The 27,987-nt window shown below is 47.7% G+C and overlaps 2 protein-coding genes across 10 annotated transcripts in view; one reads left to right on the top strand and one right to left on the bottom strand.

Annotated features, from left to right (window-relative positions):
- LOC125705332 (mitochondrial nicotinamide adenine dinucleotide transporter SLC25A51-like) lies at window positions 1-5,309 on the top strand. Its single transcript, XM_048971845.1, has 2 exons — window positions 1-185; window positions 2,322-5,309. Exon 2 carries the CDS (start codon window positions 2,386-2,388, stop codon window positions 3,241-3,243), a length of 858 nt encoding a protein of 285 aa, XP_048827802.1. The 5' UTR covers window positions 1-185; window positions 2,322-2,385; the 3' UTR covers window positions 3,244-5,309.
- Window positions 5,310-6,704: 1,395 nt separating this feature from the next.
- LOC125705325 (FERM and PDZ domain-containing protein 1-like) overlaps window positions 6,705-27,987 on the bottom strand; it is a 28,211-nt gene continuing 6,928 nt past the window's right edge. For 4 of the 9 annotated variants that reach the window (XM_048971829.1, XM_048971828.1, XM_048971827.1 and 1 more), the window contains exons 2-17: window positions 23,746-23,889; window positions 20,196-20,300; window positions 19,411-19,568; window positions 18,373-18,475; window positions 16,825-16,870; window positions 16,412-16,516; window positions 15,975-16,070; window positions 15,586-15,711; window positions 15,068-15,187; window positions 13,475-13,611; window positions 13,138-13,264; window positions 12,954-13,046; window positions 12,435-12,617; window positions 12,172-12,316; window positions 11,278-12,060; window positions 6,705-10,932 (exon numbers count right to left, since the gene is read on the bottom strand). In XM_048971829.1, the coding sequence (XP_048827786.1) occupies window positions 8,594-10,932; window positions 11,278-12,060; window positions 12,172-12,316; window positions 12,435-12,617; window positions 12,954-13,046; window positions 13,138-13,264; window positions 13,475-13,611; window positions 15,068-15,187; window positions 15,586-15,711; window positions 15,975-16,070; window positions 16,412-16,516; window positions 16,825-16,870; window positions 18,373-18,475; window positions 19,411-19,568; window positions 20,196-20,296 (4,662 nt within the window). In that variant the 5' untranslated portion in view covers window positions 20,297-20,300; window positions 23,746-23,889 and the 3' untranslated portion in view covers window positions 6,705-8,593. The other 5 variants (XM_048971835.1, XM_048971832.1, XM_048971833.1 and 2 more) reach the window with 5 other exon arrangements.

The raw sequence follows: 27,987 nt of genomic DNA, 5'->3' as shown, positions 1-27,987 counted from the left end.
TGTCTCAATCTTTACGTCATCATGCCGCGCCACCGAGCAAGCAACATGTTGTGGGATGGTACCTAAGGTTTTTAAGATCTGATCTTGTCCTACTGGAGTGATATACCACAGTTCGGCCATATTGTTGAATATCACTTAATTTGCCCACTGCTGGGGTTCCGGATGAACATCGGGTACACCTCAAGGTAATGGGAATTATATTCTGAAGTGTACCTACGGTGCACGGTACGAACACCTTGAAGATCTTAAAGATGTCCTTCCTCTGTGCGGGAGAATGCTGACGTGACAGCTGTGAACAGAGTGAGACGGGAGGAAATAATTTAAAAGAAAGTGAATCATTTAAACAATTTAAGTAGAAAGTGCAAATGACAAGTTGACAGCATGGACAATTATTATTATTATTATTATTTCGGTGGTTTAAGCCTTGAATAATTTGCAACAAAAGGTATTTTCTTTAAAGTTTAGTAATTATGCTAAAGACTTTATTGAAAAAATTATATTCACTTTTTTTGTCCATCTTACCATTGGCTGTCTTTGCACTATCTTGAATTTGCCTGATATTCGCGGATTTACTCCAGGGCAGCTGATACCGTATTTAGTAGTAGGCCTACATGTATATTATTGGGCCATTTAGTAAAGATTTTAAGAAGCTGTTAATTTCCTCTGTCGTTCTTTATGGTTGGCACATACTGATAGTTACATTTATTGTGTTTTAATATTTTTCTAAATATAACTGTCGGCTTATGTGAGACGTCATTTATAAATTATATTTGAATAAAATATACGCATAACCAGCTCGGGTGTATGGCGTATTAGTAAAATGATAAAGTGCATTTTACAAATTTTAGACCTACACAGAATTTGCTATCAATGTCAAAATTAGTTTGGTCTGACATCTGGCACTACCGTATTTCTGAAAGGAAATTTGTCTGTTAAGGAAATAGAAAATTGTAAAAAGTGCTGTATCGTGATGCTTTGGTTATAGTCAGTGACTGGTTCTGGTTAAACTAGACGAGTCTGTTAATGCCTGTGTGCATTGAGGTAAACAGGTTTGTCAAGTAGAACAAAAATTGTAAAGAGAACATTAGTCTTATTGTTTTTTTTTTGTATAGTGCATTCTTGCAGACTGTGGTCCATTTAGTGTTTCTCTGACTAAGAAATATTTTCCTACTGTCACAAATGCTTATTTTGGTGGGAATGTCAGTGGTAGCCGTTTAACAGACTGGTCGATATGCAGTAACATTAACAGTAATCGGTAGCTTATCTAAATAAACAGGTATCTGCAATTCTTTGCAAAAGGGCAACTGACGAAACATGACACTGCTTGGCTGATATATTTTTGAACAGCCTGGCTGCTTTTTCATGAGGTTGGGTTGATTTTCATTCTACATTTCACACTAACCTTTCATGCCGTTTCTCTTGCCCGTGATTATATCTGTGAAATAGTGACCGTATTCCAGTGAATTGGTCATGAATAAATCCTGTACATGAATCACAATGTCAGCAGTGACCTCACTGTTTCATGTCCTGAAAATATGGTTGTATGGTTATCCAGGTTTGTTTTTATTTATAATCATCCCATCTGGGGTGTACCCCTGCCTCGTGGCCTGTGTTTCCCAGATAGGCTTCAAGCCCCTACCCTGACCCTGACTAAGTTAGAAGATGAATTGGTGGAATTTTTTCTGATCAGCTGGAACTTTGCCAAAAATGTACATATTGTGGGGTTTTTTTTCCACTTCTATACAGGAACCAAGCTGTACCGTGAAGAGACACAACTTACAGTGCGGTTCCAGCTCGCTTCGGTTTTCCACTGCAGCAGGGTTGGCCCGGTAAAGACACTGTCTGGTTTGGAGAACGACAGTGACGTAAAACCAAAGAGACGTTTATTTACTGTGCACACAGTGTACAATATTTTCCTAATTTTGTAGCCCATCAGTGAGAAATGTCGTGCTGTGCAAGCATAAAACAGGCAGAATTAACCTTGGCATGCGTAAATTTGCATCACAAGTTCATTCCGTTCAGCTTTTGTAAGTAGGAACCTGGAAATTTCCAAGTTCCAGATTATCGGAAATGCATCAATGCATTGCAATGTGTGATACTACAAATAATGAGCCAAATAAGCCCCATATCAGCGCGGTAATGGCTTGGATGTGGCTCACATAATTCACCAGGGAAATCCGCCAGTTCGCGGTACAGCTTGGTTCTTGGTGGCAGTGAGAAAGTGCCACTGGTTATGATTTAAAGTCAGGTATAGATTGATATTGATCTGCAGTTTCGTTTGGGATTAATTGCGTTGATTGGTTATTGGTCGATTCCTACAGGGTGACATCGGGGTTGTTGCCGGCGGCGATGGCGGGCAGTAGGAGGCCGTGAGCAACCGGCGCCATGCAGCGGGAGGCGAGCCGGGAGCTGCGGCTGCCGGGCCTCGGCCCCCACGGACAGCACTACGCGGCGGGCTCCTGCGCCTCCTTCGCCAACATCGTGGTCACCTTCCCCCTGCAGAAGGTCCTCTTCCGGCAGCAGCTGTACGGCGTGCGGCTGCGCGAGGCGCTGTGGCAGCTGAGGCGGGACGGCCTGCGGAATCTTTACCGCGGCCTGCTGCCCCCGCTGCTGCAGAAGACCGCCACCACAGCGCTCATGTTCGGCCTCTACGAGGACGCGTCGCGGCTCATGCTCCAGCGCGCCGGCGGACCCGAGGCTCTGACCCGCGGTGCGGCCGCCGTGCTGGCGGGGATGGCGGAGGCGGCCCTCACCCCCTTTGAGAGGGTCCAGACCCTCCTGCAGGACCACCGGCACCACGGCCATTTTAACAACACGTTCCACACCTTCCGCGTGCTGGTGCAGGAGCACGGCGTCCGCGAATGCTACCGCGGCCTGGTGCCAATCTTGCTCCGTAACGGCACCAGCAATGCCCTCTTCTTCACCCTCCGGGGCCCCGTCAAACAGAGGCTCCCTGAGGCCCGGGGCCACGCCGGCCACCTCCTCAATGACTTCATCTGCGGGGGTCTGCTCGGGGCCATGTTGGGCGTCCTTTTCTTCCCGCTGAATGTCCTGAAGACGCGGCTGCAGTCGCAGGTAGGGGGCGACTTCCTGTCCTCTCGCCAGGTGCTGCGTACCATCTGGACGGAGCGGGGCGGCAAAGTGACGCACCTCTTCCGGGGGGTGCACCTGAATTATCACCGCTCCGTCCTGTCCTGGGGCATCATCAATGCCACTTATGAGCTCCTTCTGAAGCTGATGTGATGACATGGAGCCAGAAGTTTAGAAGGAGCCAGACTGAAGATTTGGAAACTGTTGTACGTCTCTCTTTTGGGATTTACTTGTCAATCTCATCTTCAGGTGATTCTGCTGGTGGCTTAGAATCAAAGTGAAAGAGATGACTGGGTGTGCTGGGAATGGAGCAGACTTCTTAGAACATAGAACTGTAGGCTTGTTTTGAAGACCAACGTCAAGTTGACACGCGTGAAGTTTGGGACTTGTGGGAACTTAAGAGAAGACCAGATTATTTGGGTCGCCTGGTGTCCTTATCTTCATCGTTCACTTGCTCTGACAATAACCTGGACACCGTTTTTGTTCGTTTGACTTTTTGAGTTGTTTCTGTAGCCGTGTCTAAATTCTTGTCACATTTCTTATTTAGAAGTGCAGGTTTTTATTCAATCACTACTTTCTTGCGATAAAGAAAAACATTAAAGCGCACAATTAAAACCTCGGAACAGGATTTTTTCTGGGCGAATTTCTAGGTGCGTTTGCATGGTGACTGATAAAGGAAGTACTTCTGTTGTCCTTGTGGTCAGGAATGTGTTGATCTGAGCAGCCTGGGGAACACAGGAAATTGGCAGGACCACCTGAGTGAGGCAGTTCAATCAAGGGCACTTTCCTACCCCTCCAGGGTGTGAGCATTCCGGTGGAGGAAGCTCCTAGGGTCTGTAACCCACCTGGGAAATAGTTTCTTTGTTAAAGGAAATGGGCTTCCTGTTACGTAAGGGGCTGCCGTGATGCTACTTCCCAGAATCCCTTTCCCGTGGCTCAGTGATGGGACGTGATGGATCTGCAGGAACATGTTGGGCAGTGCACTCAGAGGCACCTGGTTATCTGCGGACATGCACCGTAACACGTTCTGAGGTCGATTCCGGGGTGTTGCTTTGCCTTATAGGAATTCTTATCTTATTCTATTCCAATCAGTAACTTGTAACACCCATCAGCATTAACGGCACACAAGAAGACACCGGCATTCGCACAGCAGCAAGGCAGACGCATGGCTAGGTGCTGTAGGGGTCTGTATTTATGGAATAAATATTAGGTGTCAGAAATGGCTGGAACGGATGATACGACTAAAAATAATTAATTAAAAATAAATTAAATAAATTAGAGACAAACGAAGGGAATGGAGGTTGAGTTTTCTCATACAGCGTCAGCCACTGACGGGTTTTTAGCCCGTAATGTGCTTCATTTCTTTCAGTTGGCGATTGACTGGCAGTTCCTCCCCATCTTACGCCGTTAGACACCCTCATGTTTGCTTGTGCACTTGGTGGGTATTGGACGTTTCCCTGCCTTGGGTTTCTGTGGGGTCGGTGTATGGAGCAAGTTTCTGAGCTCTCATAGGCTATGGCAAGGTCATGTGATGATTGGCAAGGTCACGTGATGATTGGCAAGGTCATGTGAGGCAAGTTTAATATCTCCACAGCATTATAAAGCACATGCTTCCAGGAACAGCAGTTCAGCGTAAGGTATTATGGGGCCAACTGTAATTTGCCAAAATAGAAAGCAGAACAGCATCTAATGTTATGTAAACTTAGACATCAGAGAAGGTAAATGTATGGTAGTGTAAGGGGTTAGACAAAAATAATTACTGTGAACAACCATTCACTGCTGCTGCCTACGTATCTGTCCGATACATATAATCTTGCCTGTTAGCTCCATAGCCTATAGATCAACAGTTTATTCAACGCCAAGCTGAAAATCATCTTGGGGTTTGTTTTGACTGTCCCTGAAACAAAGTGCCCTGAGTGGGAATTCCTGGAGAATCGAGGCCAACCTTGGCACTCGAAGGAGCGGCCGTCCTGATCCGTGGCCCTGATCCATCACATAGCATGGGCCTCATCCGTGATGAAGGCCGTGTGATTTTAGCAAATACGTTTCACCGTCGAAATGCTGCAGGACAGACCCTGCCCACCGCCTGTCATATCTTTGCTAGTGTAAACACTTGCACGATAAACAAGCTACTGGCAATTAATGAGAACCTTCTCTGACTGGGGAGGGCAATGTGAAGTGTTTTCGTGAGGTGTGAAGTAAAAAACAAAAACCTGAAAGTTTTTCTTTTGTTCTTTGAAGTAACCGTATCACATGCTTTTGTCTGCAGTCTCTTAGCATCGCAGTGCCCTGCTTACAGCTACTGCTGTACTCGCCTTGGGTATGCAGTATGCAGATGTGACTGACTGTGCACACTCTGCCCTCTAGTGGATGAATCAGGGGTGCCGCGTAGAGGGCAAAAGTTAGAACCACAGACAGGGGCGCTAAAAAATTGGGGACATATTTGGATTGATTTCAGTTTGGGGGGGGAACAAAATCTCTAGCACACCCTGTATCTTATAATATTAAATCTATCCATTTTTCTTTTAGTAGCAAAGAACCGTCTTCTTGCGGCACAGGAATGAGTGACTGATATTTTATGCCACATTTATTCTCAGGGTGATTTCTCAGTATCCATATCCCAGACTGCATTGCCTTTGTAGGCTGTCAGTCCTCCAGCAAGAAATCTTAAGGGACCCTGTCATCCATCCATCCATCTTCCAGTCACTTATCCTGGTCAGGGTCATGACGAGTATCATTGTATCATGCCAAGGTGTATTCCTCCATGCCGTCCTGTCATCTTTTTTCCTCCTATCCATGCCGGACAGGACCGTGTGGTGTGTTGTGGAACATTTCAAAGCCCCGCCTGATTATAGAGCAGCAGCTCAACGGCGCCACCTTGTGAAATATTGCTGACCTGACCAGGCCGCCTCCTGGGGAAACAAGGTGACTTTTGCTGACTGTAGGGTTCAGCTTCTTAAATTGTAAAAGACAAAAAAAAGATCCCGCAGTGCCTGTCAGCTTCGATGCAAGTTAATTGCACACTGCGACATCTTCATTAGCATAATGCACCCATAAATGTATGAGCTGCAGCGAGCTGCGTTCTCACTTTTTTTTTTTGTTGCATTTACGTTTGTACTCCAAGTGCAGGGAGACTCTTGTCACCTCGTCAGTCAAACTGAAGGACTATTGGTCAATCGGGGGCTGAGTGCTTATGTGACAGGTGCCTGAAAGACTTCAGCCAAACTGTGAAGGAACCCAAAAGGATTAATAAAGCGTGTGTCTGTCTGTCTGTCTGTGTCTGTTTGTCTGTCTGTCTGTCTAATCTAATCTATCTAGACAGATAATTGTCTGTCTATTAATCTAATCTAATCTCCTTTTATTTTGTGATCTGACTGAATAATGGCCCTTCTTGATTCCACCTGTGGTTGACACTTCCATGGAAGTGTCCATGGAAAAAAGTTTTTACTTTTTTGGTTATAGTGAGTCTTCAGGTTTGACAGTATTGAGTCTATTTTTCTCAAGGGGGTGTCCAGTGTGCAGCCAATGCCTGACTCTCCTCATGAATAATCAGATCTTTGTCTCCAATAAACCTTTACATGGATGAAGGTGTCTCAGACAAGCAGACCAAAAAAAAAATCAAATCAGGTTTTATTTAAAACAAATGTTTACTTCAGCATAAAAACAGCAGTGATTGTCCCTTCACTTCTTAGACAGCTCACAGATATGGCTTTTAGCAAGCAGGGTTTACTGTATCTATAGCTGTAGTTCAGATTGTGCACCAGAGTGCTTTGTATCATTGTCCTTTCAGTTATTAAAAAATAGATTTTGGCAAAAAAAAAAATCTTTCTTTACTAACCAAATGTTTTCATACAGGACAGAATGACCTTTAACCTTAGATCATCTTCAGTTATATATCTGTTTTCGGTATGAAATTAGGGTTTTGGCAGGAACATGACTATGTAAACATGTATGAATGACTCACCTACATCTGAGCTGAGTTCAAGTAACAAATACAAGGTTCAAACAAAGATTTCCTCCATGGAAAATACAGTAAGAACTTAGGACCAGTTATCAATGTTTTTGCGGTAGGCTGCATGACATTTGCTGTAGGACCATTCATAACTCATAGCTCATGGTCCCAGTGCATCCATAATGACAGAATCGCTACTGAATAATAATCAGTTGGGTTTCATACTCGACTTACCAGCATCCTTACCTCAGGACAGTGGATTTTGATTCTTGCTCTTCATGCAGTATAAGAATACAAGAGATTTTTGAACAAACAGTTCTGAAGACCTAAATATTTGCAAGTCCCCCAGTCAACACTAGAAACTTCTCCCAGATTTTACCCATTTGCAGCTCAGTCAATTTGTCAGCTTTTTAACCCCATGTATCTCCATCACAGGCACTGTGCTTCACGCCTTCTTCAGTAACGCAAGCCCTACTGCAGTTGTGCTTTACGAAACGAGAGGTTTCCGTTTCTCTGAGACAGACATTCATCATTGCCTTACTGTGGAAAGACATGGCTACCGTTTGTTGAATGTTAGAACAGTCGTACGAGCCCCACACCCTTTTTCCTGAAGAACAGAACATTGCATTTGAGATATATATGTATATACAAAAAACCTACATAATTTTCAAGACAATGAGTAATTAAAGGTTTTTGTTTGCATTTGCATCTACATCTCATGCAATTATATCTTACACCTTTGGCCCATGTGAAAAACCAGCATTATCCCTTTAGCATATAGCGTGTTCATATAAACCATGTATTGAAGAAACACACAGCCATAGTGGCTTAAAATGACCTTCTTCACTTTAAATTATTGTATTAAACAGTTCAACAGTTGCCATAATTACTGTATGTTAAACATTCATCCAGTGTTTACGCTAAATTAAAATAAAAAGAATAGGACAGCTTGCTTTAGCATGTTTCTTCACACAACCCATATAACGGGACTATTGAACCAGGACATAAAAGATTCCTTCCCTGTGCATTACTTCCCTGACATCAGCCATTACAATAAGGTAAGAAATAAGCTGAGGACAATAAATACATACGTACATATACATAGACTAAGTATGCAAGTGTCCAGAGTTGGTAGGCAAAGTATGGAAGTATCCAGAGTTCATAGACAAAAACCAAGTATGGAAGTTTCCAGAGTTCGTAGACAAAGACCAAGTATGGAAGTATCCAGAGTTTGTAGACAAAGACCAAGTATGATCGTTTCCAGAGTTCATAGACAAAGACCAAGTATGCAAGTGGCTGGAGTTTGTAGACAAAGACCAAGATTGCTGTAGCAGGACTACATGAAGCTGCCACTTGTGAGTGTTTCCTCAGATTTTCCTGTCCCATTTAGTTGTGTGTGCTGGAATTTGGAGTATAACTTTCAGGCCACCCTGTCTTTCGCAATTTGGCATAGAAATTTCTCCACCATAGGAAGTTCCTCCATTGCCTCTGAGTTTTCATGTCTCTCACAAGTGGGACTTGAGCGTTAGAGGTTGTAGGTCAAAGGCAGAATCAGAGAGCAGCGAGGGTGCAGTACAGCTGCGTGAGGCAGAAGACGGAGGCAGTGATGGCAGTACATTGTCTTGCCAGCACTTTTATGCTGACATCTTGGCAGCTCTTCCTTCCACAGGCGAGCTCTGCCTCTTGAGAGAATTCCCTGTAGGCTTTGGCTATCTCCCTTAGGCTTCCCAGAACCTCAGCGAGGCTGCCCTCACACTGGCAGCAACTGGAGAAGCACAGACACATGCTGGCCAGCTGCACCAGGGTGTGGAAGCTCTCGCTCAAGGTCCGCAGCATCTCCTCGGGGCCCTGGCCCACACGGATAACCCGCTGACAGTTGGACATCAGCTTGCGCGCCTCAGCATGGAGCAGGTGCTTGTTCTCTGAGAGATGTGCTACGCATGTTTCCCAGTGGTGCTGCCCCCGGCCCTGGGGCTCTGTCTCAAGGATGGTCAGCAGTTCCAGCAGATCCTGCTGCAGCAGGGAGAAGCCCCCAGGGACCCTATAGTGCCGACCGCGCAGTTGGTTGAGCACCTCCTGCAGAGAATCTGGTGGGCTGCAGTCAGCAGGGTCCAGAGGAGACAGCAAGGGGCTTAGTTCTGAGGAAGAGGAACGAGGGAGAACAACCCTGGAGAACGGGGGGATGGAGGAAGGAGGATACGTGGAGGGTACTGTTAGGCACGTGCCCTCTATTCCTTGTGTCTGACAGGAAAACTCATCCAGCATCCCTTCCTCGTCTAAATTTCTTCTGCCTGTCTGCCTGCTGAAGCAATTAGAATAACTTTGGCACCCGCAGTGCTCCTGGGGAGTTCGGGACACCAGCAGAACAGGGGGATGCGTAAATTCAACCATCCCCTTCGTGTAAGGATGGGGCAGGGGCTGAGGCTGCTTGGACTCACATGGTTTTGAATCTCCATATAGTTCCTTGGGTTCTTCAAGCACCTCAGTCGCGTGATCCCCCACATCCTCTGACTCGTCCTCTCTTGACAGAATAGCAGAACCAATGTTGCACATGCCCACATCTGGGTGCTTACAGAGTTGTAGCATTTTAGATTCTGATCTTTCAACATTGGAACATAAGCGATGACAGAATGTGTCAGTGTCAGACCTGTTCTCCGTGACCACCTTCAGTAGCTTTGGGCCATCTTCCAATTCTTCGGTGGGCATCTCTATGACTTCCTCTGTCAGTTCGCTGGGCTCTTCCACGTCTGCAGTAGATGCTTCGGTCACCTCAGTGACCTCAGTAGCAACCTGGCTTTCATCCATGTGTCTTTCTGAAGTGGTTTTGTCAGTGCAGCTGCCCAAAGTGTTGAGAGTTTCCTGGGACCTAGAGAGACAGCAAGGCAGCTTTCGGATCTTTTTTCGCAGAGCAGAGTTTGACAGTCGGCCCACTAAGCCTAAGGAGCGTCTTTGTGAATTCGTGTTTGTTGTTTCATTGGTTGTGAGGCTACTCGCTTCAATAATATCTGAAGCCTCAGTTTCTACCAGCAAAATGCTTTCCAAACTAAGGGAAATACGCCTACTGGTGACCATGACAAGACAGCTGCTGTCATTTGTCCACTGGTCTGCAGTGACACTTTCAGACTCGGCTTCTAAACCTGCCTCATTGTCCTCAGCCCCTTGTGTCTTTTCTGAACTAGGCGAGCTGAAGACTGAGGTATTAGTAGGTATGAATTGTGGACTATGTGTAAGCTGTAGGGGAGACAGCCTCACGTTACCATCTTGTCCCCCAAGTGTACAACTCAGGCATGACTGCTTTTCTGGGGAAGGCAGCCCTTTATTACTGGCTTCTGAGCTGTTGAGGACCACACTCTTGTTGAAGACTGTTTCTTCAACAGAACCAGAAAAATGTTCTAAACATTTGCTGCTGTTCTTGGCCTCTGGGTCTACTTGGCTATACTCCGCCAAAACCACAGGAGAGCCATTAAAGAGTTTGTACTCCAAAGTGTCTGGGTTCATCTCCGAGAGGTCAAATGAAAGCTGATTGTTCTGAATGAGCTGTTCACTTGTCGAGTTGCCAGGGGAACCTGGCAGATGAGAGCCTGAATGGATTGGTGGCTCAGGGTGATGGAAAGGCTCATTTTCTAAGGAACGGTTTGAGGGATCGTTGTCAAACCTGCCCAACTGGTCCTCATCCACCATCTGATTCTCTCTTTCTGTCACAGGGAAGGACACTTGGGATGTGTAGTTCTCTGCGAAGAAGTGACGTTTGCGCAACTTTTTCCCAACACTTGAGGATGCTGGTGGTGTGGACATTTGGTCCCTCTCATTCTCCTCCCCCTCCTGCTCTGTGCAGCTGAGGTTATGCAGGTTCAGTGTGCGGGTCATGCCTGCTCTGTCCTTGCGCATCACTGTTAACAGACATTGGTTAATCTTCACTAATCAGCCTGGACATTGTTCATTTATAGCAGATAAAGTATTTCAGAATCTCTAAAAAGCCACCATAACACAAGACATTAACTGCCTGAAAGAGACAAACAAACCTCTTTAGAAAGAAACTTATTGCAAGGGTCCTATTTATTTCTCAGCAGTTGTTTTGGACATCCAAAGTCATGCAATTAAGGCATTATCTCACGCAGATTTTGAAATGCTTCATTCTTCACCGACCATTTTTTATGTACTATCAAAAATTGAATTAATTAAATAGCTAAGCAAAAACATTACCTGTAATGTCTACAACAAACAAAAGAACTGACCTGAGGTCTCCTGACCAGCTGCTGAAGGTACGAATTTATCATTGGCATCAAAGAACTCGTCCTCTGAGCTGCTGTCTACAAAACTGGGCGAAGGCTGGAGAACAGGAGCTGGCCGAAGGTCTTGGGGCATGACCTGCAGCCTAGCCTGGGCTGGCTCAGGATGTTCAGGGAGATCACCTACATCCAAAGTGAGAGCAGAAGAGGTGGGCCGCTCTACATCATCACCCCCCTTGGTAAGTCCACCTTCACCGAATTGGCCTAAATTCATGCGCTGGCGCTCGTCCTCTTCATCAGTGGCCTCTGGGGGGCTGGGGAGAGAGTCCGCCATGCTGGAGAAGTCCCTGAAACACCGGAAGGCCTCATTTTTCTGTTCTGTATTCTCAAGACCATGGATGAAGCCATCTCCATCGAGTTCCATCTCCAATATAGATGTGTCCAGAAGATAGGGATGACTGGCATCCATGCTTGAAGGATCACCGGCAGAGCAGGTGAGAAGGTCATCGTCATCCAGGTTTTCCAAAGACTGGCTCCTGCTATGGCACAAGTGTGAGGGCTCTTCCTCTACCGCGTCTCCCCGGTCACCTGCTGCTTCCTTTGCCACCTTGTTCCCATTTGCTTCCGCTTCTTCCTCCTCTTTGCTTTTGTTACCCTTCATTCCATCCTCCTCCTCCCTCAATGGCGTCACCCTCGTGTCATCAATGGAGAAGTGAAAGTCCACCAGCACATTGCCCGAGCTGTCCACTATGGAGAAGTCATCTAGGTCACCGCCATCTTGGGGGTAGCCTTCGTACACGCAACACAGATAGTTCAACTTGAGTGATCTTGCTCAACCGGCGACTTAATGCTTACCTAAGATTTACCCCATTTCTTACATTCCCAGCGTCACTTGCTTACCTGCCTCGGTTGGGATCCGATACATCTTGGCAGGGCTGCTCCAGGAGAAAACGGTCAGGGCTGGGTCCAGATACAACTTGCAATAGCCAGTTACTAGGCAGGAGAAGTCCTTGGCAGCACCGGACTCCATCAAGAGGGTTATTTGCTGGGGCCACATGATAAAGAGGGGCTATACGTACATGCTGGTATACTACTGTTACCAGAAAATTCTTCAGCTATATATAGAAGCATGATTTTCACAGGCAATATTCAGGGTTGGGTACCTTGACGTCCTGCAGGTAAATCTTGACTAGGCTAACCCTCTCAGACTCGGGGAGGAGGTCTACGCGAGTGACGCTGGTGAATTCGGTCAGAACGACGATGATGTTAAGCCTTTGGTTGATCACCTGGCTGATGCCGTATCTGGCTCCCACCAGGAGGTTAACCATGGACTCTCTGTCCTGGAACTGCGGAGCAGAGGCACAGATGCGATCGGTGAGTCCAGTCTGTGAAAACCCAGGGAGCGCTGCCAGCCTTGATATGCTGACGACAGCTTGTTCCTCCTGGAGCTGGACCAGGTCACCTCTGACAGAACCACATGCTTCTGACAGAAATTTCATTTCAAGTTACAGGAGGTATAAGGGGACGGTAATTGGTTTAAGCTCAATAGTGCAGTGAAAATAAGCCTGAATTTAAATTGTTCATTAAACGGTTCCATCTAAAAACCAGAGCAGACTAACTGGCTACAGCTGCTATACAAACATTAGTAATGGCTTCGTATCGTGGAAAATTGGCCTTGATACCAGTATGGTGGCGGTGAAGCACTTTCCTCCGTATGACTGCAGCTCGCCCAGCTGTGCCAGGTAGCTCAGGCGAGCCTGGGTTGCTGATATCACCTGTTCAGAAGGAGACAAAGTCATGATCTCTGTAATGATGGTCTTGGGCATTTCGAGCAAACAAACGCCACCCTCGCAGACTTTCCAGCACCTTCTGTTTGGGATCCAGCAGGGCCCGAATCTTCTTCAGGTGGTAGCCAATCGCTTTCTTCAGATCTTTCTCACTCATGTTCCTCAGTAGGGTTGGTGAGATAAAGTTCTCAATTCCCCACTCCTTCCTACCAGAGATGAGGCGTTTGGAACAGTAAACACTAGACAGCTTCCATGCATAATCACACACAGAGTAATTATACCGTTTATTGATTTATAAAAGGTGAATTATACACTGATAGTAACTCTGCGTAAATTATGGCTGGTCGGGTGATCACTAAAGCGTGGTGCTACTTGCTGCGAGCTGTCGATACAGGACAGGCGAAGCTTTGGCTCACGTGATGCTCTTCAGGGAGGTGCGGTGAGTCTGGCCACAGCTGTCCAGGCGCTCGTGGATGTGCAGTGCGGCGAGGTGCAGTGCCGTGTTACACTTCATCTCCACGGCGAAGCGCTCCTGCAGCACGTCGTTGACACTCTGCCGGGACGACACACGCAGTAGACAGGCCAGTCTCCCACCGTGCACCAGCTACGGAGCCGCGTCACATCCCGTGCTAGCTCAACACACACCCCCGCTGAGGGTGAATGCCGTAACTAATGGGTTTACACGTCCTTAGGAGGACAAGGCAGATATAGCTGGAGCTAAAGAACCACAGGCTAATGAACACAATGTCCTGAGCTTCTGTACCCAGGTGTAAGCGGAGTTTAATAGTTCCAGGTACCGAAATTGTGTTACTTATGTTGCTATATGTATCAGGCAGAGTAAACTGGAAAAACTGAAAGGTGTTACCGTTAGCCATACACATTCAACTCTATCAATTCAAAAGCTTCATCTAACCCAGTGCTCACCAACCCCGATCCCGGGAATCTACCACTCTGCCAAGTTTAGGTGCAGCCCTAATTTAACACAATTAGAGACAACCGGGTCCTTCAGTAACATCTCAGTATTAGTCGGCCATGTTGAAGCTAAGCTGACTCCAATACTGAGATGCTACTGAAGGGCCTGATTGAAGGAAACATCCAGATGTTTTGCTTTTCCAGACAGCAACGCTGAGAAATTTCCAGCCCAGCACAGAATCCCAACCTCAACCTGGCAGAACATCATTAATTTAGAGATAAACAAAGATCTCCTTCTTAAGTAGTACCAATTACTAATGTGTTAAAGTGGCACAGGAGTGCGACATAGTCTTCTTCTGAAATTCCAGGCTAACTGAAAGTATAACTCTTTGTAGATTGGCTTTTGCCAGGAACACCTTTTTAAGATGAATGGTGAGATGATCATTGTAGTAGATGTTATGGAATTATCCATAACTGCTTATCCTGGTCTGCACTGCAAGGAGGGTCTGGAGCCTACCCCAGGCAGCACAGGGCTGGGGTACACCCTGGACGGGATGCCAGTCGATCACAGGGCACAGGGCCAGGGTACAACCTGGATGGGATGCCAGTCCATTACAGGGCACGGGGCTGGGGTACACCCTGGACGGGATGCCGGTCCATCACAGGGCATGGGGGATGGGGTACACCCTGGACGGGATGCCGGTCCATCACAGGGCACGGGGTTGGGGTACACCCTGGACGGGATGCCGGTCCATCACAGGGCACTGGGCCGGGGTACAGCCTGGACGGGATGCCGGTCCATCACAGGGCACTGGGCTGGGGTACACCCTGGACGGGATGCCGGTCCATCACAGGGCATGGGGCTGGGGTACACCCTGGACGGGATGCCGGGCCATCACAGGGCATGGGGTTGGGGTACACCCAGGATGGGATGCTGGTCCATCGCTGAGCACATCCAGTCCAGCAGAGGCAGACCGCGGAGGTGAGAGGCAATAGTTCTCCCCACCCACCCAGTCACTCCATCGTCCATGAAGTTATCATAACAACAACATTTTGGCTACTATGTGAGCGAGACGTTAGACGTGAAGACGGCTCACCTGCAGGTAGAGGTACTCAAAGGCCACAGGATCTTCCTGCAGCAATTCCAGGGGATCTCTGGGCACGAAGCAGACGCGGAACAAACACCTGTAGTCATGGACCTCTTTCTTGTGCACCACCTAGATTAACACCATCACACGATCAGCGAATCCACCTGCAGTCATACCAGGTTTCAATTAAGAGGGTCAGGGCCAGAGGTGCGTAGTTCAGAGAGTGAAAGTCCACGCCTTGATTTTGTTTCAACCAACCAGTTGAGTATAAAGGGCCACAGAGTAATTGAAACAAAATCTTGAACCTGAACTATCCACATCTGGTCATGGTTGGTGTGACCCAGGAAGCAGGTCTACCAGAGTTAATGGATCTGCAAAATCTCCATTCAGCCTCATAACAATGGATCGGCTGTGAGAGGCTCTACCAAGCAGTTGGTTCTGATTGGTGGATGAATCTGCCCTGACTCCATCACCTATAGCTGCTATGGACACATGTGATCATGCATGCGTCTGTCCGTCGCACTCACCTGCTGGATGTACTCCTCTTGGTGTAACAACAGCTGCTTGTTGATGCTGTACTGTTCCTCCAACACCAGCCCAAAGTGCTCAATCGAGTGTATGGACAGCTTCTCCTTCAGAGTCAGCACAATTTCCTGCAGCCACGGGGAGAGAGCAACAGGCGTCAGGCTGAGTTCACACCGGTGTGTAGAAACTTAACAACCGACGCTGCACATTTCCGAGCGAGCCTCTGAAATCGCGCCTAATAATGCTGAGGCTGCAGGCAACCCTGTATCTTCTGGACGTTTCCATCGAGCTCCCAACCACCTGCTCGATACCTTTATTGGATTCCGGCCCCGCGACACGACGCGTGCTCGATATCGGAATGCGTTGCGGAGGGGAGGCGAAAGGTAAACACCTTCACTGTGGTTTTGGCTTCGAACTTGAAGGCCTTTGTCTGGCCGTTCTCCAGGTAGACCTTCAGGACGTTGGGAAGGAACAGCAACGAGTTTCCCTGGGGAGGGACAGCAGATGTTACAGATGTGGGGAAAAAATAAGCAGCTCTGCAGATCCTGACGTGTTCACCATGCAGATTGTTTCTTGACGCAGAAGCCGACCGTGCACCTGCACCCAGGGCTAAAGTCACTTTGAGGCCCCTCTGCCTTCCTCGAACTAAACAAACAGCCAGCGATTAGGGTCAGAAGACCACGGCTAGCTAGACGGATTGCTTTAGCTCCTAAATAAGGAAAGCGTTTATTTTTAGTGTAGTGACTGTTTGTGGCTAACAGGGGGTACCACACAAGTGCATAGTCTGCGTCCTGCACAACTGAACACAAAAAGCATATCTGTTTTAACCTGAGTGTGCCCGTTGACCACCACCTCCTCTGCAAAGTGAACCTTTACAGGGTTGCTCCTCAAGCGTGCTCTCTTCTCCGCCGTCATGAAGGAGGACTTGGGCCCCTGTGGCAAAGACACTGTATCCTCAATATACGGACACAAATATTTTGAACATTTTCTCTTCCTAGAGAACAGCCTAATATTGGATGAGTGTAAACACATTTTTATTTATTGATATATGGAAATAGTGAGGCAGGCAGCCTTTGGAGATGAACACAAACTTGCAGTGGACAAACAGCTGCAATTAAAATAACCACCGTGAAGCAGTGACGGACAAGGAGAAAATTCCAGACAAATAATCCAGTAAACAAAGAAACTGGGCATATATGTAGTACCAAGTCCAGCGAGATCTAGTAAAGGGAGATACTCACAGCTGAGTGTCGGAGGACCGTCAGCGTCACACAATCCCATGATTCCCTGGGGGGAGACACAGAGGCAAGAGATGTGGAGCAGGGTCTTCTCATTCTGCAGCACCTGACATCATGAATACCTTTCAACTACACACATGAAATTTCCATGATTCTCGGTGCTCTGTGGTGCCTGACAAACAGAAACATGCCGATGCAGTAGGTGCGGTTCTGTCGAATCAAGTCACGTGAAAAAGTCAATTTTGCCCCCTTTAGATGTTTCAAAAACTAAATGAATACTAAATGAAAAAAGTCAGAAGATTATCACTAGCTCACGGGAATTTTACTTACACAAATTTGTTCTGAGGGTGGAATGGAAAATTATTGGCGATCTCTCTGAACCAATCAGACTGTAGAGGAGGTGGGTCCAAGCAACTAAAGGAGGCGGGACCAAGACATCTGATTGGTTGGTCCTACCTCCTCCAGTTGCTTGGATCTACCTCCTCTTATTTCTCTGAACCGATCATCTTTTGTTCTGCCCTCAAAACATATTCGTTTAGACCTTTGTTTAGGAAGAAAGAGAAAAAAGGAAAAAAAGAATTTGTGTACGTAAAACTCCTATGTCTCATGACTAGCTAGCTGTTTCCCGAAACATAAATAAAAAAGTAAGTATATGTAATGACTGTTTGTGTGCAACAGGGGGCCTCCAATCCTCAGGACCCCCCAGGTAAATGCATGGTTTGAATGGTGGTAAACACGGCTGCTGAGTGTCACTGGGCTCTTAAAATCACTGCAGGATCTTTCTGATATGTTGTGTATCAGGGTGTGATAGCGTGGTGCAGAGAGGTAGAGGAAAAAGAAAAGGGGGAAGAAGGGAGGTCTAGTCGGGGATGCAGGAGAGAAAGCGGGATGGAGGGAGAGAAGGAAAGCAGGAATAGGCGCCGAGCAGGTGGCAGCAGAAATAAACACAATTCGCATCGCAGAGACGATGACAGTAACAATGGCTGCTGGTTTAATTACGTTTCCCCTCAACACTTCACTGTAAATGAGGGGTGACAGCATGACCTCTGAGAAAATTCCTCAAGAGGAAAATAAATAAATGAACCATTGCTCTCTAAATGTTATGAATTTTCCTTCCTTAATCAAGCAGAACGCTCCACGCTGCTGGTCTGGACGGCCTCAATGCACCTGCTCCATTCAGATGTACTTCAAAGCTCTGAATGATACGTGAGGAAAGTCAAGGAGAGCTCAGGGTGGGACAACTATAAGGAGTAAAAGACTGGGAGCAGGGGCAACATTCTGGGACTTTTATCCAGCTCATATCTGCTTTCATTGTCACTATAAAGAATTCCATTAGAATTCCATTATGAAATATAAAAAAAAATAACAGTGTCCTCAATCCTGAATTTCATGTATAGAAAGTTTTTCAGGCCTAAATTGGACTAATTATTTTCTCCTTCCGGTGAATGGGTGGGGGCGGGGGGGGGGGGGTCAGTGGAATGTTCTGGAGTGTTCTGCAATGCAGAGGCAGACAGATGACGGAGAACGCACGGGATACCAGGAGGAGCTTACCTGATGATTTCGGCAGCCTGCTCGGCGGACAGGTCGTCCGTCACGATGTTGTTAATCGTTAGCACCTGGTCTCCTTGGACGAGCCTCCCATCCGCTGGGCCGCCTGTGTCACACACGCACAATTCAGCATCTGCACATCGCACACATCCACAAAGTGAGTCACGCTCAGTCCCTGTTCCTCCTTTGCTTGAGGGACCAGGCCTATTTATAACCCCCCCCCCCGGTCTAAAGGCTGAGCTGGGGACACAGCCGGGGACAGGTAAGCCAGGACCTCGTCAGGAAGGGGGGGCTTAATTACCAGGCAGCTGCAGAGCCGGAGGCTCCCGCTGCGAGACTGAAAATTGCTTCCGAGAACAGAGTGACACGGCTCTGGGAGAGCGAGCGCAAAACGGACGAGAGGGAAGTTCTGCCGTTTGCTCCTGGAGCTCGAGAGCAGGTTGGGGCGGGTTGTGGATTAAATCACAGCCCGTGCTGAGATGCAATGAAAGAGCAAACGGGTGAGAAGCGGCGGCCGGTACGCTGGACCCGCGACATGACTGAAAAGGCTCTTCCTTGTGACTGGCAGCTACATCACTGCGGTTTCCCACGTGACTCGGAAGGTGGTGCCCAGGAGCGAGCATCCGTTCCCATTTATGTGCATTCGGGCATTTAGCCTTTTATCGCTTCCGGTGATCGCTCACCCGCGTAATCGATTTCAAGCGCTCCAGGTAAGCAAACCCACCCAAACACCAGCGATGGCCAAAACTGGCAGCAGTGGGCTATTTAAGAGTCTAATTAGCCTGTCTTTTTTCCTGAAGCATCTCTTACTAAGAAACCTCTTTGTAATCCCTCGGGTGTAAGAATAGGTTATTAAACGTGACATCAATATAAGTTTTATGTGGCCTTGAACAATGATGAATGTGTTGATGGAATATTGCTGTTGTGAATGTACTGGCACAGAAAGGATAGTCATAGGATCTGGGTGTGAGCTTCCAAAATACTATTTAGGCCAATAAGGTGGAGTAATGAATGCAACAGTGAAAAGAAATGGTGTCGTACCTGCAGTAACCTCTGTGACCAGCAGGGGACACTGGTCTGAGATCTCGAATCCATGGGAGTCCAGTCGTGGGTCCCTTGAAAGCTTCACGGTCAGTTTGACGGGGGGGGCCACAGCACCAACTGGAGTCCCAAATTTGCCCTCTCCAGCTGCCCTCTCTCTGTGGAAGGCAGCAGAGGAATGCAAGACATTGATTCCTGGCTGCCTTTGGAATATATATATATATACACACACACAAACTCTGCCGCTAAAGTCACTTAGCAATATATTTAAAGTGCCTGGGAAATAGAATCTTACTCAGTAAATACTGTTAATCAAAAGAGCAGAAAGGAATGAAGCAGCTTTAATTTCATCTGCTTCACCGGACCTTATTCTAGCAACGTCATTTGGAGACTAATCCCATCAGGGAGACCTTCGATTTACTGCCTGTGCCGCAGCCCGCATCGTACCAGCTGCTCGTCTTTTACTAAGGATTCTTACCGCCATTCATTTGCAGGTGTATTAGGATATTAGCGAAATAAGTGATAATAGGAGTAAGTACAGGGTGCCATTGCGACTGAAATCCATGCGATTTCAGTCGGCGCAATAAACAGCGATCGGAGAATCAGAGGGTGGGACAATCTGGGGCTGTTTACAGTGCCAGTGGCAGCTTCTGCTAAGAAATGTCGCAGGGACTGTGCGGAGTGGCCATGATGCATCGCGCTGTCGGAGACCAGAGTCGCCTGGCGGGAGCCGACTCCCTCCGCAATGCAGTGTGGGCGGGGCCAGGCCGTCGGTGGGGGCTCACCTGCTGCTGGAGTCGCGGGAACGTCGCAGCCAGCGGCCGACCACCTGCTCCACGCGGCTGGCCCGCCGCGAGGGCGAGCGGCTCCTCTCCTTCTCCTCCATTCAGCTGCCGGGGGTGGGGGGGTAAAGGTCAAAGGTCAGGACACTCGGAGCAGGAATCATGGTGATACAGCCCCCAGGACGGAAACTAGGAGGGTCGATCAATTTGAAGGGGCGAAAAGAAGGTACGAAGGTTGTTAAGACTTAATTGAATCGTAGAGGTTGCGTGGGCGGGGGGGGGTTATTCAACACTCACTCCTTGATCTCAGGCCCTGTGTCAATTCCCAAGCCAGTATCGCGTGTCCCAGTGATCGATGCGACAGGCCTGCATTTCATTTATTCCTTTTCACCGGCCCCCGAGAGTCCGGATCTGGCGCCTTTGGGAAGGAGGACACCAGTGCCGTCTCCATAGAAATCATGTCAAACACGGGCAATAGCCACGTCCCCAGTGCAATGCCCGAATGGAGTATTCATGGCACACCTCCGAATCTTTGAGTCCCTACCGGAGTGAGTCAGCTAACCAGAAGGGGGCGCTGTGTGACTCATTGGGCTGTGCCTGTGATCGGAAGGTCGACGGTTCAGATCTCAGCATCGGCAGAGTGATTTTCCCGGGTCCTTAACCGCCAATCGCTGCAGGGTCTGTCTGACTCTGCATTCTCAAATGTAGGTCACTTTGTATAGAAGCGTCCGCTAAATATATAAAATATCACATGAAGAGAGCGCAACAACCAGAAAGGAGCAAATCGAATAAAGCAGAACGGAGTAAAGAAGAAACATAAAAAAATAAACGACAGAGGCGGGATGAGTAAATGAACGCCTCACACTGTATAACCTACTTCCAGATTGTAAGCCTCGCTGCTCACTGGGATGCCGGGCGGAATACCACGGTAAATGGAAGGGACTGCCTGTGCTGCTCGTGTAGAAGGACCAGGCCGGACGCGGGGACGAGAGGGAGCCAGGGACACAGGACAAAATCCCCGGCCACAGACGAGTGTGAGCTGCTCTACTCCATCCCATAAAAATGGCGACATTACACTGCGTCACAACAACATCACCGAGAGGTTTACAGAGTCCTCGCACACTCATCTACGGTCAACAGCAGCGAGGGGACGTGGGTCCCAGCAAAAGAGTCACGGTGCACTAAAATATTAAAGCAAGCATGTCTGTTACAGAGACAGGGCCTGATTGGTCACATTAGATTAACCAGTAAAATCAATTAAGAGATGAAGAATCACCCCAGACCTGCAAAGCAGCAAATCAGGAACACTTGGGCATCATGTAGTCAATTTTCCAATAATTTAATTTATTGTGAACTGGAAAAAACAGCAGGTAGCTTTGTTTTTCTTCCTGTGGTAATAAGATATATAAAAAAATTTTTTTGGTACATCCAGAATTCCTCCTGCTCCTTTAGTAGGGTCATTATGGGCATCAGAGACTGGACTGGATTAGCGGGAATCGCTGGGTGGATACAGTCTCCTAACCCATCCATTGTTCCTCTTGCGAGCTCATCGCCGCTGTGGACAACTTGTCTGCTGCTAGTAGAACGGAACGGACTTGAAGCCGAATCAATTTTGCGGAGATGAACATGCGACTGAGGGCTCCTCAGCAGAAATCCCACGAAGGCAAATGCTGTTGTACTCTTGAAATGACAATGCAACAGTCCAGAACACTCCCATTTTAATAAAATGTAGTGATTCAACAAAACGTCCGGCTTGTACAAAGAGAACTTATAAGAAGACCTCCAGGTCAGCATATTTTGTAAGAGTACGGCGTGAGAGCATGCTGTGCTGTCCGCAGAGAGTAGCCACGTCCGCGACAGGCTGCTTTTTAAGGTGAAGATGTCACCATCGGCCGGTCTCCACTCCGCCTTCCGGAAACGTTCCACGCTGGCGGCCATCAGTTCTATTTAAAGACCCTCCTGTAAATATCCGTCATCATTCCAGCACCTGCTTTCATGTTGCAGCTCTGTTCAGGCAGCTGCTGCGCCTGAGAAACAAGCCCTGTCATTCTGGGGTGGAGACCCTGTGGATGTGGGGGGATTCCCTGATGAGGTCATGCCACCTGCTCGATGGGCATTAATGCCCGTAAGTGGAGACGCCTGCCTGACCACAGCTGCGTCCGGCGATCCTGTACGCCACTTGCAGTTATACTTATACATTTTATTTATTGAACAGATGCTTTTATCCAAAGTGACAAACATTCTTCTTGAGAAAACAGGGTTAGACACGCCCTGGGGTTAAAGGCCTCGCTCAGGGGCCCAGTGACGACATCACACTGCTGACCCTAGGATTTGAAGCAGCAACCTTTTGATCGTAGGGAAACATGGCCTCCATACATGGGTTACCGAATTACATAAATGCTCCCACACACATCCCAGGACGAATGGGAATAACCTTCTCTTTCCCACCGTCGGGCATGGGAAGCCCCTGGGGTACGGCGGCCATATTGCCACAGGTCTGGCGAGCGTGACCCACCTGTCTGCGAGTACAAAGGTGACTCTAGGCTTCTCTCGCAGGGGTGCAGGGTGAAGGGGCAGCTGCTGGAGTAGCGGGGGGCAGGGACAGGCCCCTTGGTATATTTTCCCAATTGGGGGGGAGGGTCTCTCAGTGATCAACACTTAATGGTGAATAGTGACACAAAAGATGGTATTTTATATCCGTATCTATGTACAGTGTGGAGGGATTCGAAGCTCTGGGATGCAGGGAAATGCTGAAATAATTCTAGGTTTAGATGACAATCAGATCGTAATTATAACTCAAAATCAAATTAAATCACTTTTTTGTCCCATCATTGGAACTAGTGAGTGAGAGTCTTAGGTCATGAGTTTCCTACCAGCAGTGCAGTACATTAAATAAATGCCAACTATAAGCTGTAATTCCTTTATCTGTGCATCATGTAAATCGTATGTTCGTAAATGTACTTATTGAAGCAGCACTTCACATCATCCGAGACGTTCTCAGAATGGACCGCAGCCTCCGGGGCATGGGGGGGAGGCGCCATGTGGAAACCAGCCCGGCCGTTTCCATGGTTACAGGCCACCCCCAACACCCCCCCCCCCCAGCCCACCCTCACAGGGGGCAGTGAGCCCCTGCAGCCTGGACAGCTGCCACACTCTCAGAGCTGTGTAACCACCCCCACCCCCATGGAGGTAAACTTGTTACCTTCATGCAGGGGGGTTACGGGAGGGGAGGGGGGCTCTTAAGCAGGACTCTGCCAAGCGCACAGTGGCCCAGCAGAAAAGAGAGCTTGCTGGAAGGGAGAGATTTTTTTTTCAGATTTCAGCAGATTTTCAGGACATTTATTCCGTGTAGTGCTGGACATTCATGTCTCTAATTACACACCTACCCCGCCCCCCTGCCCCGCCAGTGACGCACTATTATAAGGAAATAAATAAGTACAGATGGACATATGTTTAAGGGTGATGGTCTTTACAGTGCTGTTTAGTTCCCTGCAGTGAGCAGACGGCCGGGTTCTCGTCCGGTTCTGGCCCGGTTCTGACGGCAGCTTCTCACCTCGGTGTGACCTGTGGCCTCCGGAATCGCCCTCTGGGAACGGTCACTGTGATGCCACGCATGGGCTCCGCCCACCTCTGCGGATTGGCTGAGGAGGGCTGGAGGGCGGTCCTCGTGCTCATGGGGGCCGGCTGCCGTTGCTCCCTGCGGAGGCGAGACAGATTAGCCGCTGCAGCTGCCGTGCTTTACAGAGCTCGTGGCCGCGTCGCTGATGCTCTGCTGACCTCGGCGCCCTCAGCGATGCGGGGGGAGGTGGGGGGAGGATCTGACGCCATTCAGAATGTTTTAAATGGCAAATCGTCTGCGGCACAATGAAAGCACTCAGACCGTCTGTCATTTGGCGTCCTGAAATACACACGTCAAATAAATAAGGGAGGAAGAGCCCAAACAAGCAAACTTGCCGTCTCCACTAAAACCCCCAGGCTGTGAAGAAGCAGTTCAGCACCAGCTCTTTCAATGGGGGGGGGGGGCTTTTTTCACCCCCAAGCATGATGAATATTTAATACCATCAATATTTAATATCCCCGGCACATTAAAAGCAATTTGATTTTCTTTCACATCTTTCCATAAACATAAACTTTTAAGCTGAGGCATAATATGATAAAGGCCCATGAATCTGGGTAAACCAGTAACTAAACACCACAACTTAACAGTTATCTTTGGGGCACCTTAGAAACTTCAGCTGGTACTAAACAGCATTAAAGCAACATGGGGTTTACAAAGCAACATTGGTTAAGCAGCATCCAAAGGACATTCATTAACCAGAATCTAAAAACCATGTGTTACCCAGAACCTAAGGAGCATCGCTTTGGCAGGATCTGAAGACCACAAGTTACCCAGTACCTAAGGAGCATAGCATCACTGGGTTCCACAGAGCACAGCTTACCCAGTACCTAAGGAGCATAGCATCACTGGGTTCCACAGAGCACAGCTTACCCAGTACCTAAGGAGCATAGCATCACTGGGTTCCACAGAGCACAGGTTACGCAGTACCTAAGGAGCATAGCATCACTGGGTTCCACAAAGCACAGCGTACCCAGTACCTAAGAAGCATAGCATCACTGGGTTCCACAAAGTACAGCTTACCCAGTACCTAAGGAGCATAGCATCACTGGGTTCCACAGAGCACAGGTTACGCAGTACCTAAGGAGCATAGCATCACTGGGTTCCACAGAGCACAGGTTACGCAGTACCTAAGGAGCATAGCATCACTGGGTTCCACAAAGCACAGCGTACCCAGTACCTAAGAAGCATAGCATCACTGGGTTCCACAAAGTACAGCTTACCCAGTACCTAAGGAGCATAGCATCACTGGGTTCCACAGAGCACAGGTTACGCAGTACCTAAGGAGCATAGCATCACTGGGTTCCACAGAGCACAGGTTACGCAGTACCTAAGGAGCATAGCATCACTGGGTTCCACAGAGCACAGCTTACCCAGTACCTAAGGAGCATAGCATCACTGGGTTCCACAGAGCACAGGTTACCCAGTACCTAAGGAGCATAGCATCACTGGGTTCCACAGAGCACAGGTTACGCAGTAGGCAGTTGGCTGTTCTTGCTCTTTCACCGGCTTTGCCTTCTGCCCTGACTAATTACAGGCTGCCTTGTTGCATCCCTCCGGTGTGAAACATACTGCGTGAACTTCTGCTAGTCGTGCATCCAAGCAAAGAAAAAAGAACTGGGTCATTCCTGAGCCCAATATTCAAAGGTACAAGAACAGTGGCCAGGGGTCTAACTCCTCTGCACATGTGCGGTCAAGGCTCCGATCTCCTCTGTGTCACCGGAGAGTGACGCCCCAGGCGGGGGGCCCTGAAGGGAGGGGTTAGTGTGTAGAAACGCCAGAATCTCCCCATCATGATGCCATGAGACGTTCACTGGGAGATGCTGCACTGTCCCTTAGCAGGTTCCCCACCGGGTCTCCACCCAAAACTTCACAACAGGGAGTCACAGTCATTCATATTGCTGGCAATAATTCAGAAGTGAGGGAACTGGGCTGGTCATGTGACCTTCTCCCCAGCCCATTTTATGCTTCCCTGCATTTAAGCCACAGGACCATCGCATATGCCAAATAAAGATACCAGAACAACGATATAAATATTAGCAATGTAGACGAGCGCAAATGTAATTCCAGGGCAAAATGTAGTGCATCTTACCAGCACAGATTTATGGGTAATGTAGGAATACGAGGCGATAGTCGGGTCAGCGATAGTCATTCATCAAGCCCAGCCCCCCCTTTCCCCTCACGACTGGACAGGCACCGCTGACCAGGTCTCTGCAGGCCCACGAATAATACAGCTGCCACAAGCAGCTTCTCACCCTTCCGGCCAACATGACCCCGGGGTGCATGCTGGGAAAAAAGGGCTGGAGCCAAGGGAGGCACTCAACCATCACCGAGTGAAAGATTAGGGTGAGCAGATTAAAATAAAGGGGATTCAGAGAGACAGGGACAGTGGGGTGGAGAATCCCACCATCTTTCGGAAAAAAGGCCTAATCCATTGTTTTCTTTTTTTCTGACAGTGGGTGCAATACCGGAATTGATAAAGGGCTCAAAAGTTATTACATGTAACGCTCAATTTTATTTTTAGGGTTATTAGAGATGATACAGGCATCTACAGATCCGACAACGGCAGCAAGATAAGCAACAGGCAAAAACTGTGACAAAACAGGAAAGTTTGTTATATAACTCATTTAAATATGTTTGAAGTAGCATGATCGGTCAAATACAAGGTCATCGCAAAGACTCAAGAGAAGCACCATCTTTTACAATAACCTAGACACTATCAGGGCAGAGCTATCGATCGGAGTGCTGGATTTCCACAGCCTCGTCGGAGCATTCACAATCACTTCCGTCAAAAGTTTGTCTCTGTGTCTTGCTAACCGATTGCATCCTGTTTTCTTGCAAATGTAAGATTGCCTTAATTGCCAGCATTTCGATCCCCGTGAAGCGTCCCTTGATTGCTATGGAATTAAGCACTCCCTTGAGTGTTTAATCTCCAAAATCCATTTGGCATGGATACAGAGGTATCACTGTAGAGGAACAACATGTAACTGAAATCTTGGGTACCGCAAGGGTCAGTGTTTGGGCCTTTATCTTATTTAAAATTATAGGAAAACAGGTAAGTAAAATCAAAATAAGACAAAAAGTCTATTATTAAAAAAATAATTCACTTTTCACTTTTAATACTAACATTCAAGCAAATAAAATCGATCTTTAGATCTTCTGAATATGTTAATTTGCTCTATATAAATCAGCAGCCAATAAGGTCAGTGGCTGAACAGCTCTGAGTAATAAAGAGTCCATGTGAGATGTTTGGACCATGCGACTGTCATGAGATTCACTCATGCGGCTGACTCCCCCGAGACACACTTCCCCACAAATTCTCAGGGTCCCCGCAAGGGTTGTCACTTTTAGAAGGAATACGAGGCACCACCCTTAGCTGGGAGGGGGGTAAAATTTCCCATTTATTGTATAATGTTCCCCAACAAATGACTTATAATTTTACGCATTGAAGGGCCCCTATAGTGCTGGCCCCCCAGGATCTGCCGAGATGCCACTCTGATGCCCCTCCCCAGGAATGAGACTGAGGATTACAGGACATGAAAGACTCATTAACCTGGATATTCGCTCTGCTGTTAATAAATATGAGCCCAGTTTAAGTTTCAGGATTTTTTCCCATCGCTTTTCACGTAGAATTTGATCACATGTATTTCTGAGACTCACACTGCCTTTAGGGCCAAGTCTGTCCGATATACATCTTAGTCATCTTGACCCTTTGTAAAGGGCTGAAACTTTTCACCACGTATCACACAATCGGAAAAAAAGCTAGAATATCTCTATAAAAATGTTGCTGATGCCTTTTCAGTCTAGACAGGGCTACAAGTCACCGGAACTAAGAGACATATGTGACCCATCACCACGAAATGAGTCTTATGGGTGCAATTCTGAGTGAGTAGAATATCATCTAGGAATGGCCAGCAGACAATCTCTGGAAGAGCAACTGAGTAAAACGACTGGAGCAGCTCATCAGAATAACATTAAGGATTCAACAGACTCTTTCATCTTGGTTGACATGAATGTTCATGACGCTACAATCAGAGCAACTGGCCAAAAAGTGGAAGGCGTGCAAAGGAAGGAGGGAGGATCCCACTGCCAGGGGAAGAACAAATGTTCACGTCAAGGCTGCCAAAATCCATCTGTATGTTCTTCAAGAGTTCTAGAACAAAGGTCTGTGGAGAACAG

Source organism: Brienomyrus brachyistius, chromosome 12, assembly GCF_023856365.1.
Source record: "Brienomyrus brachyistius isolate T26 chromosome 12, BBRACH_0.4, whole genome shotgun sequence".
Lineage (NCBI taxonomy): Eukaryota > Metazoa > Chordata > Actinopteri > Osteoglossiformes > Mormyridae > Brienomyrus > Brienomyrus brachyistius.
This window is presented reverse-complemented; position numbering and strand designations above follow the sequence as displayed.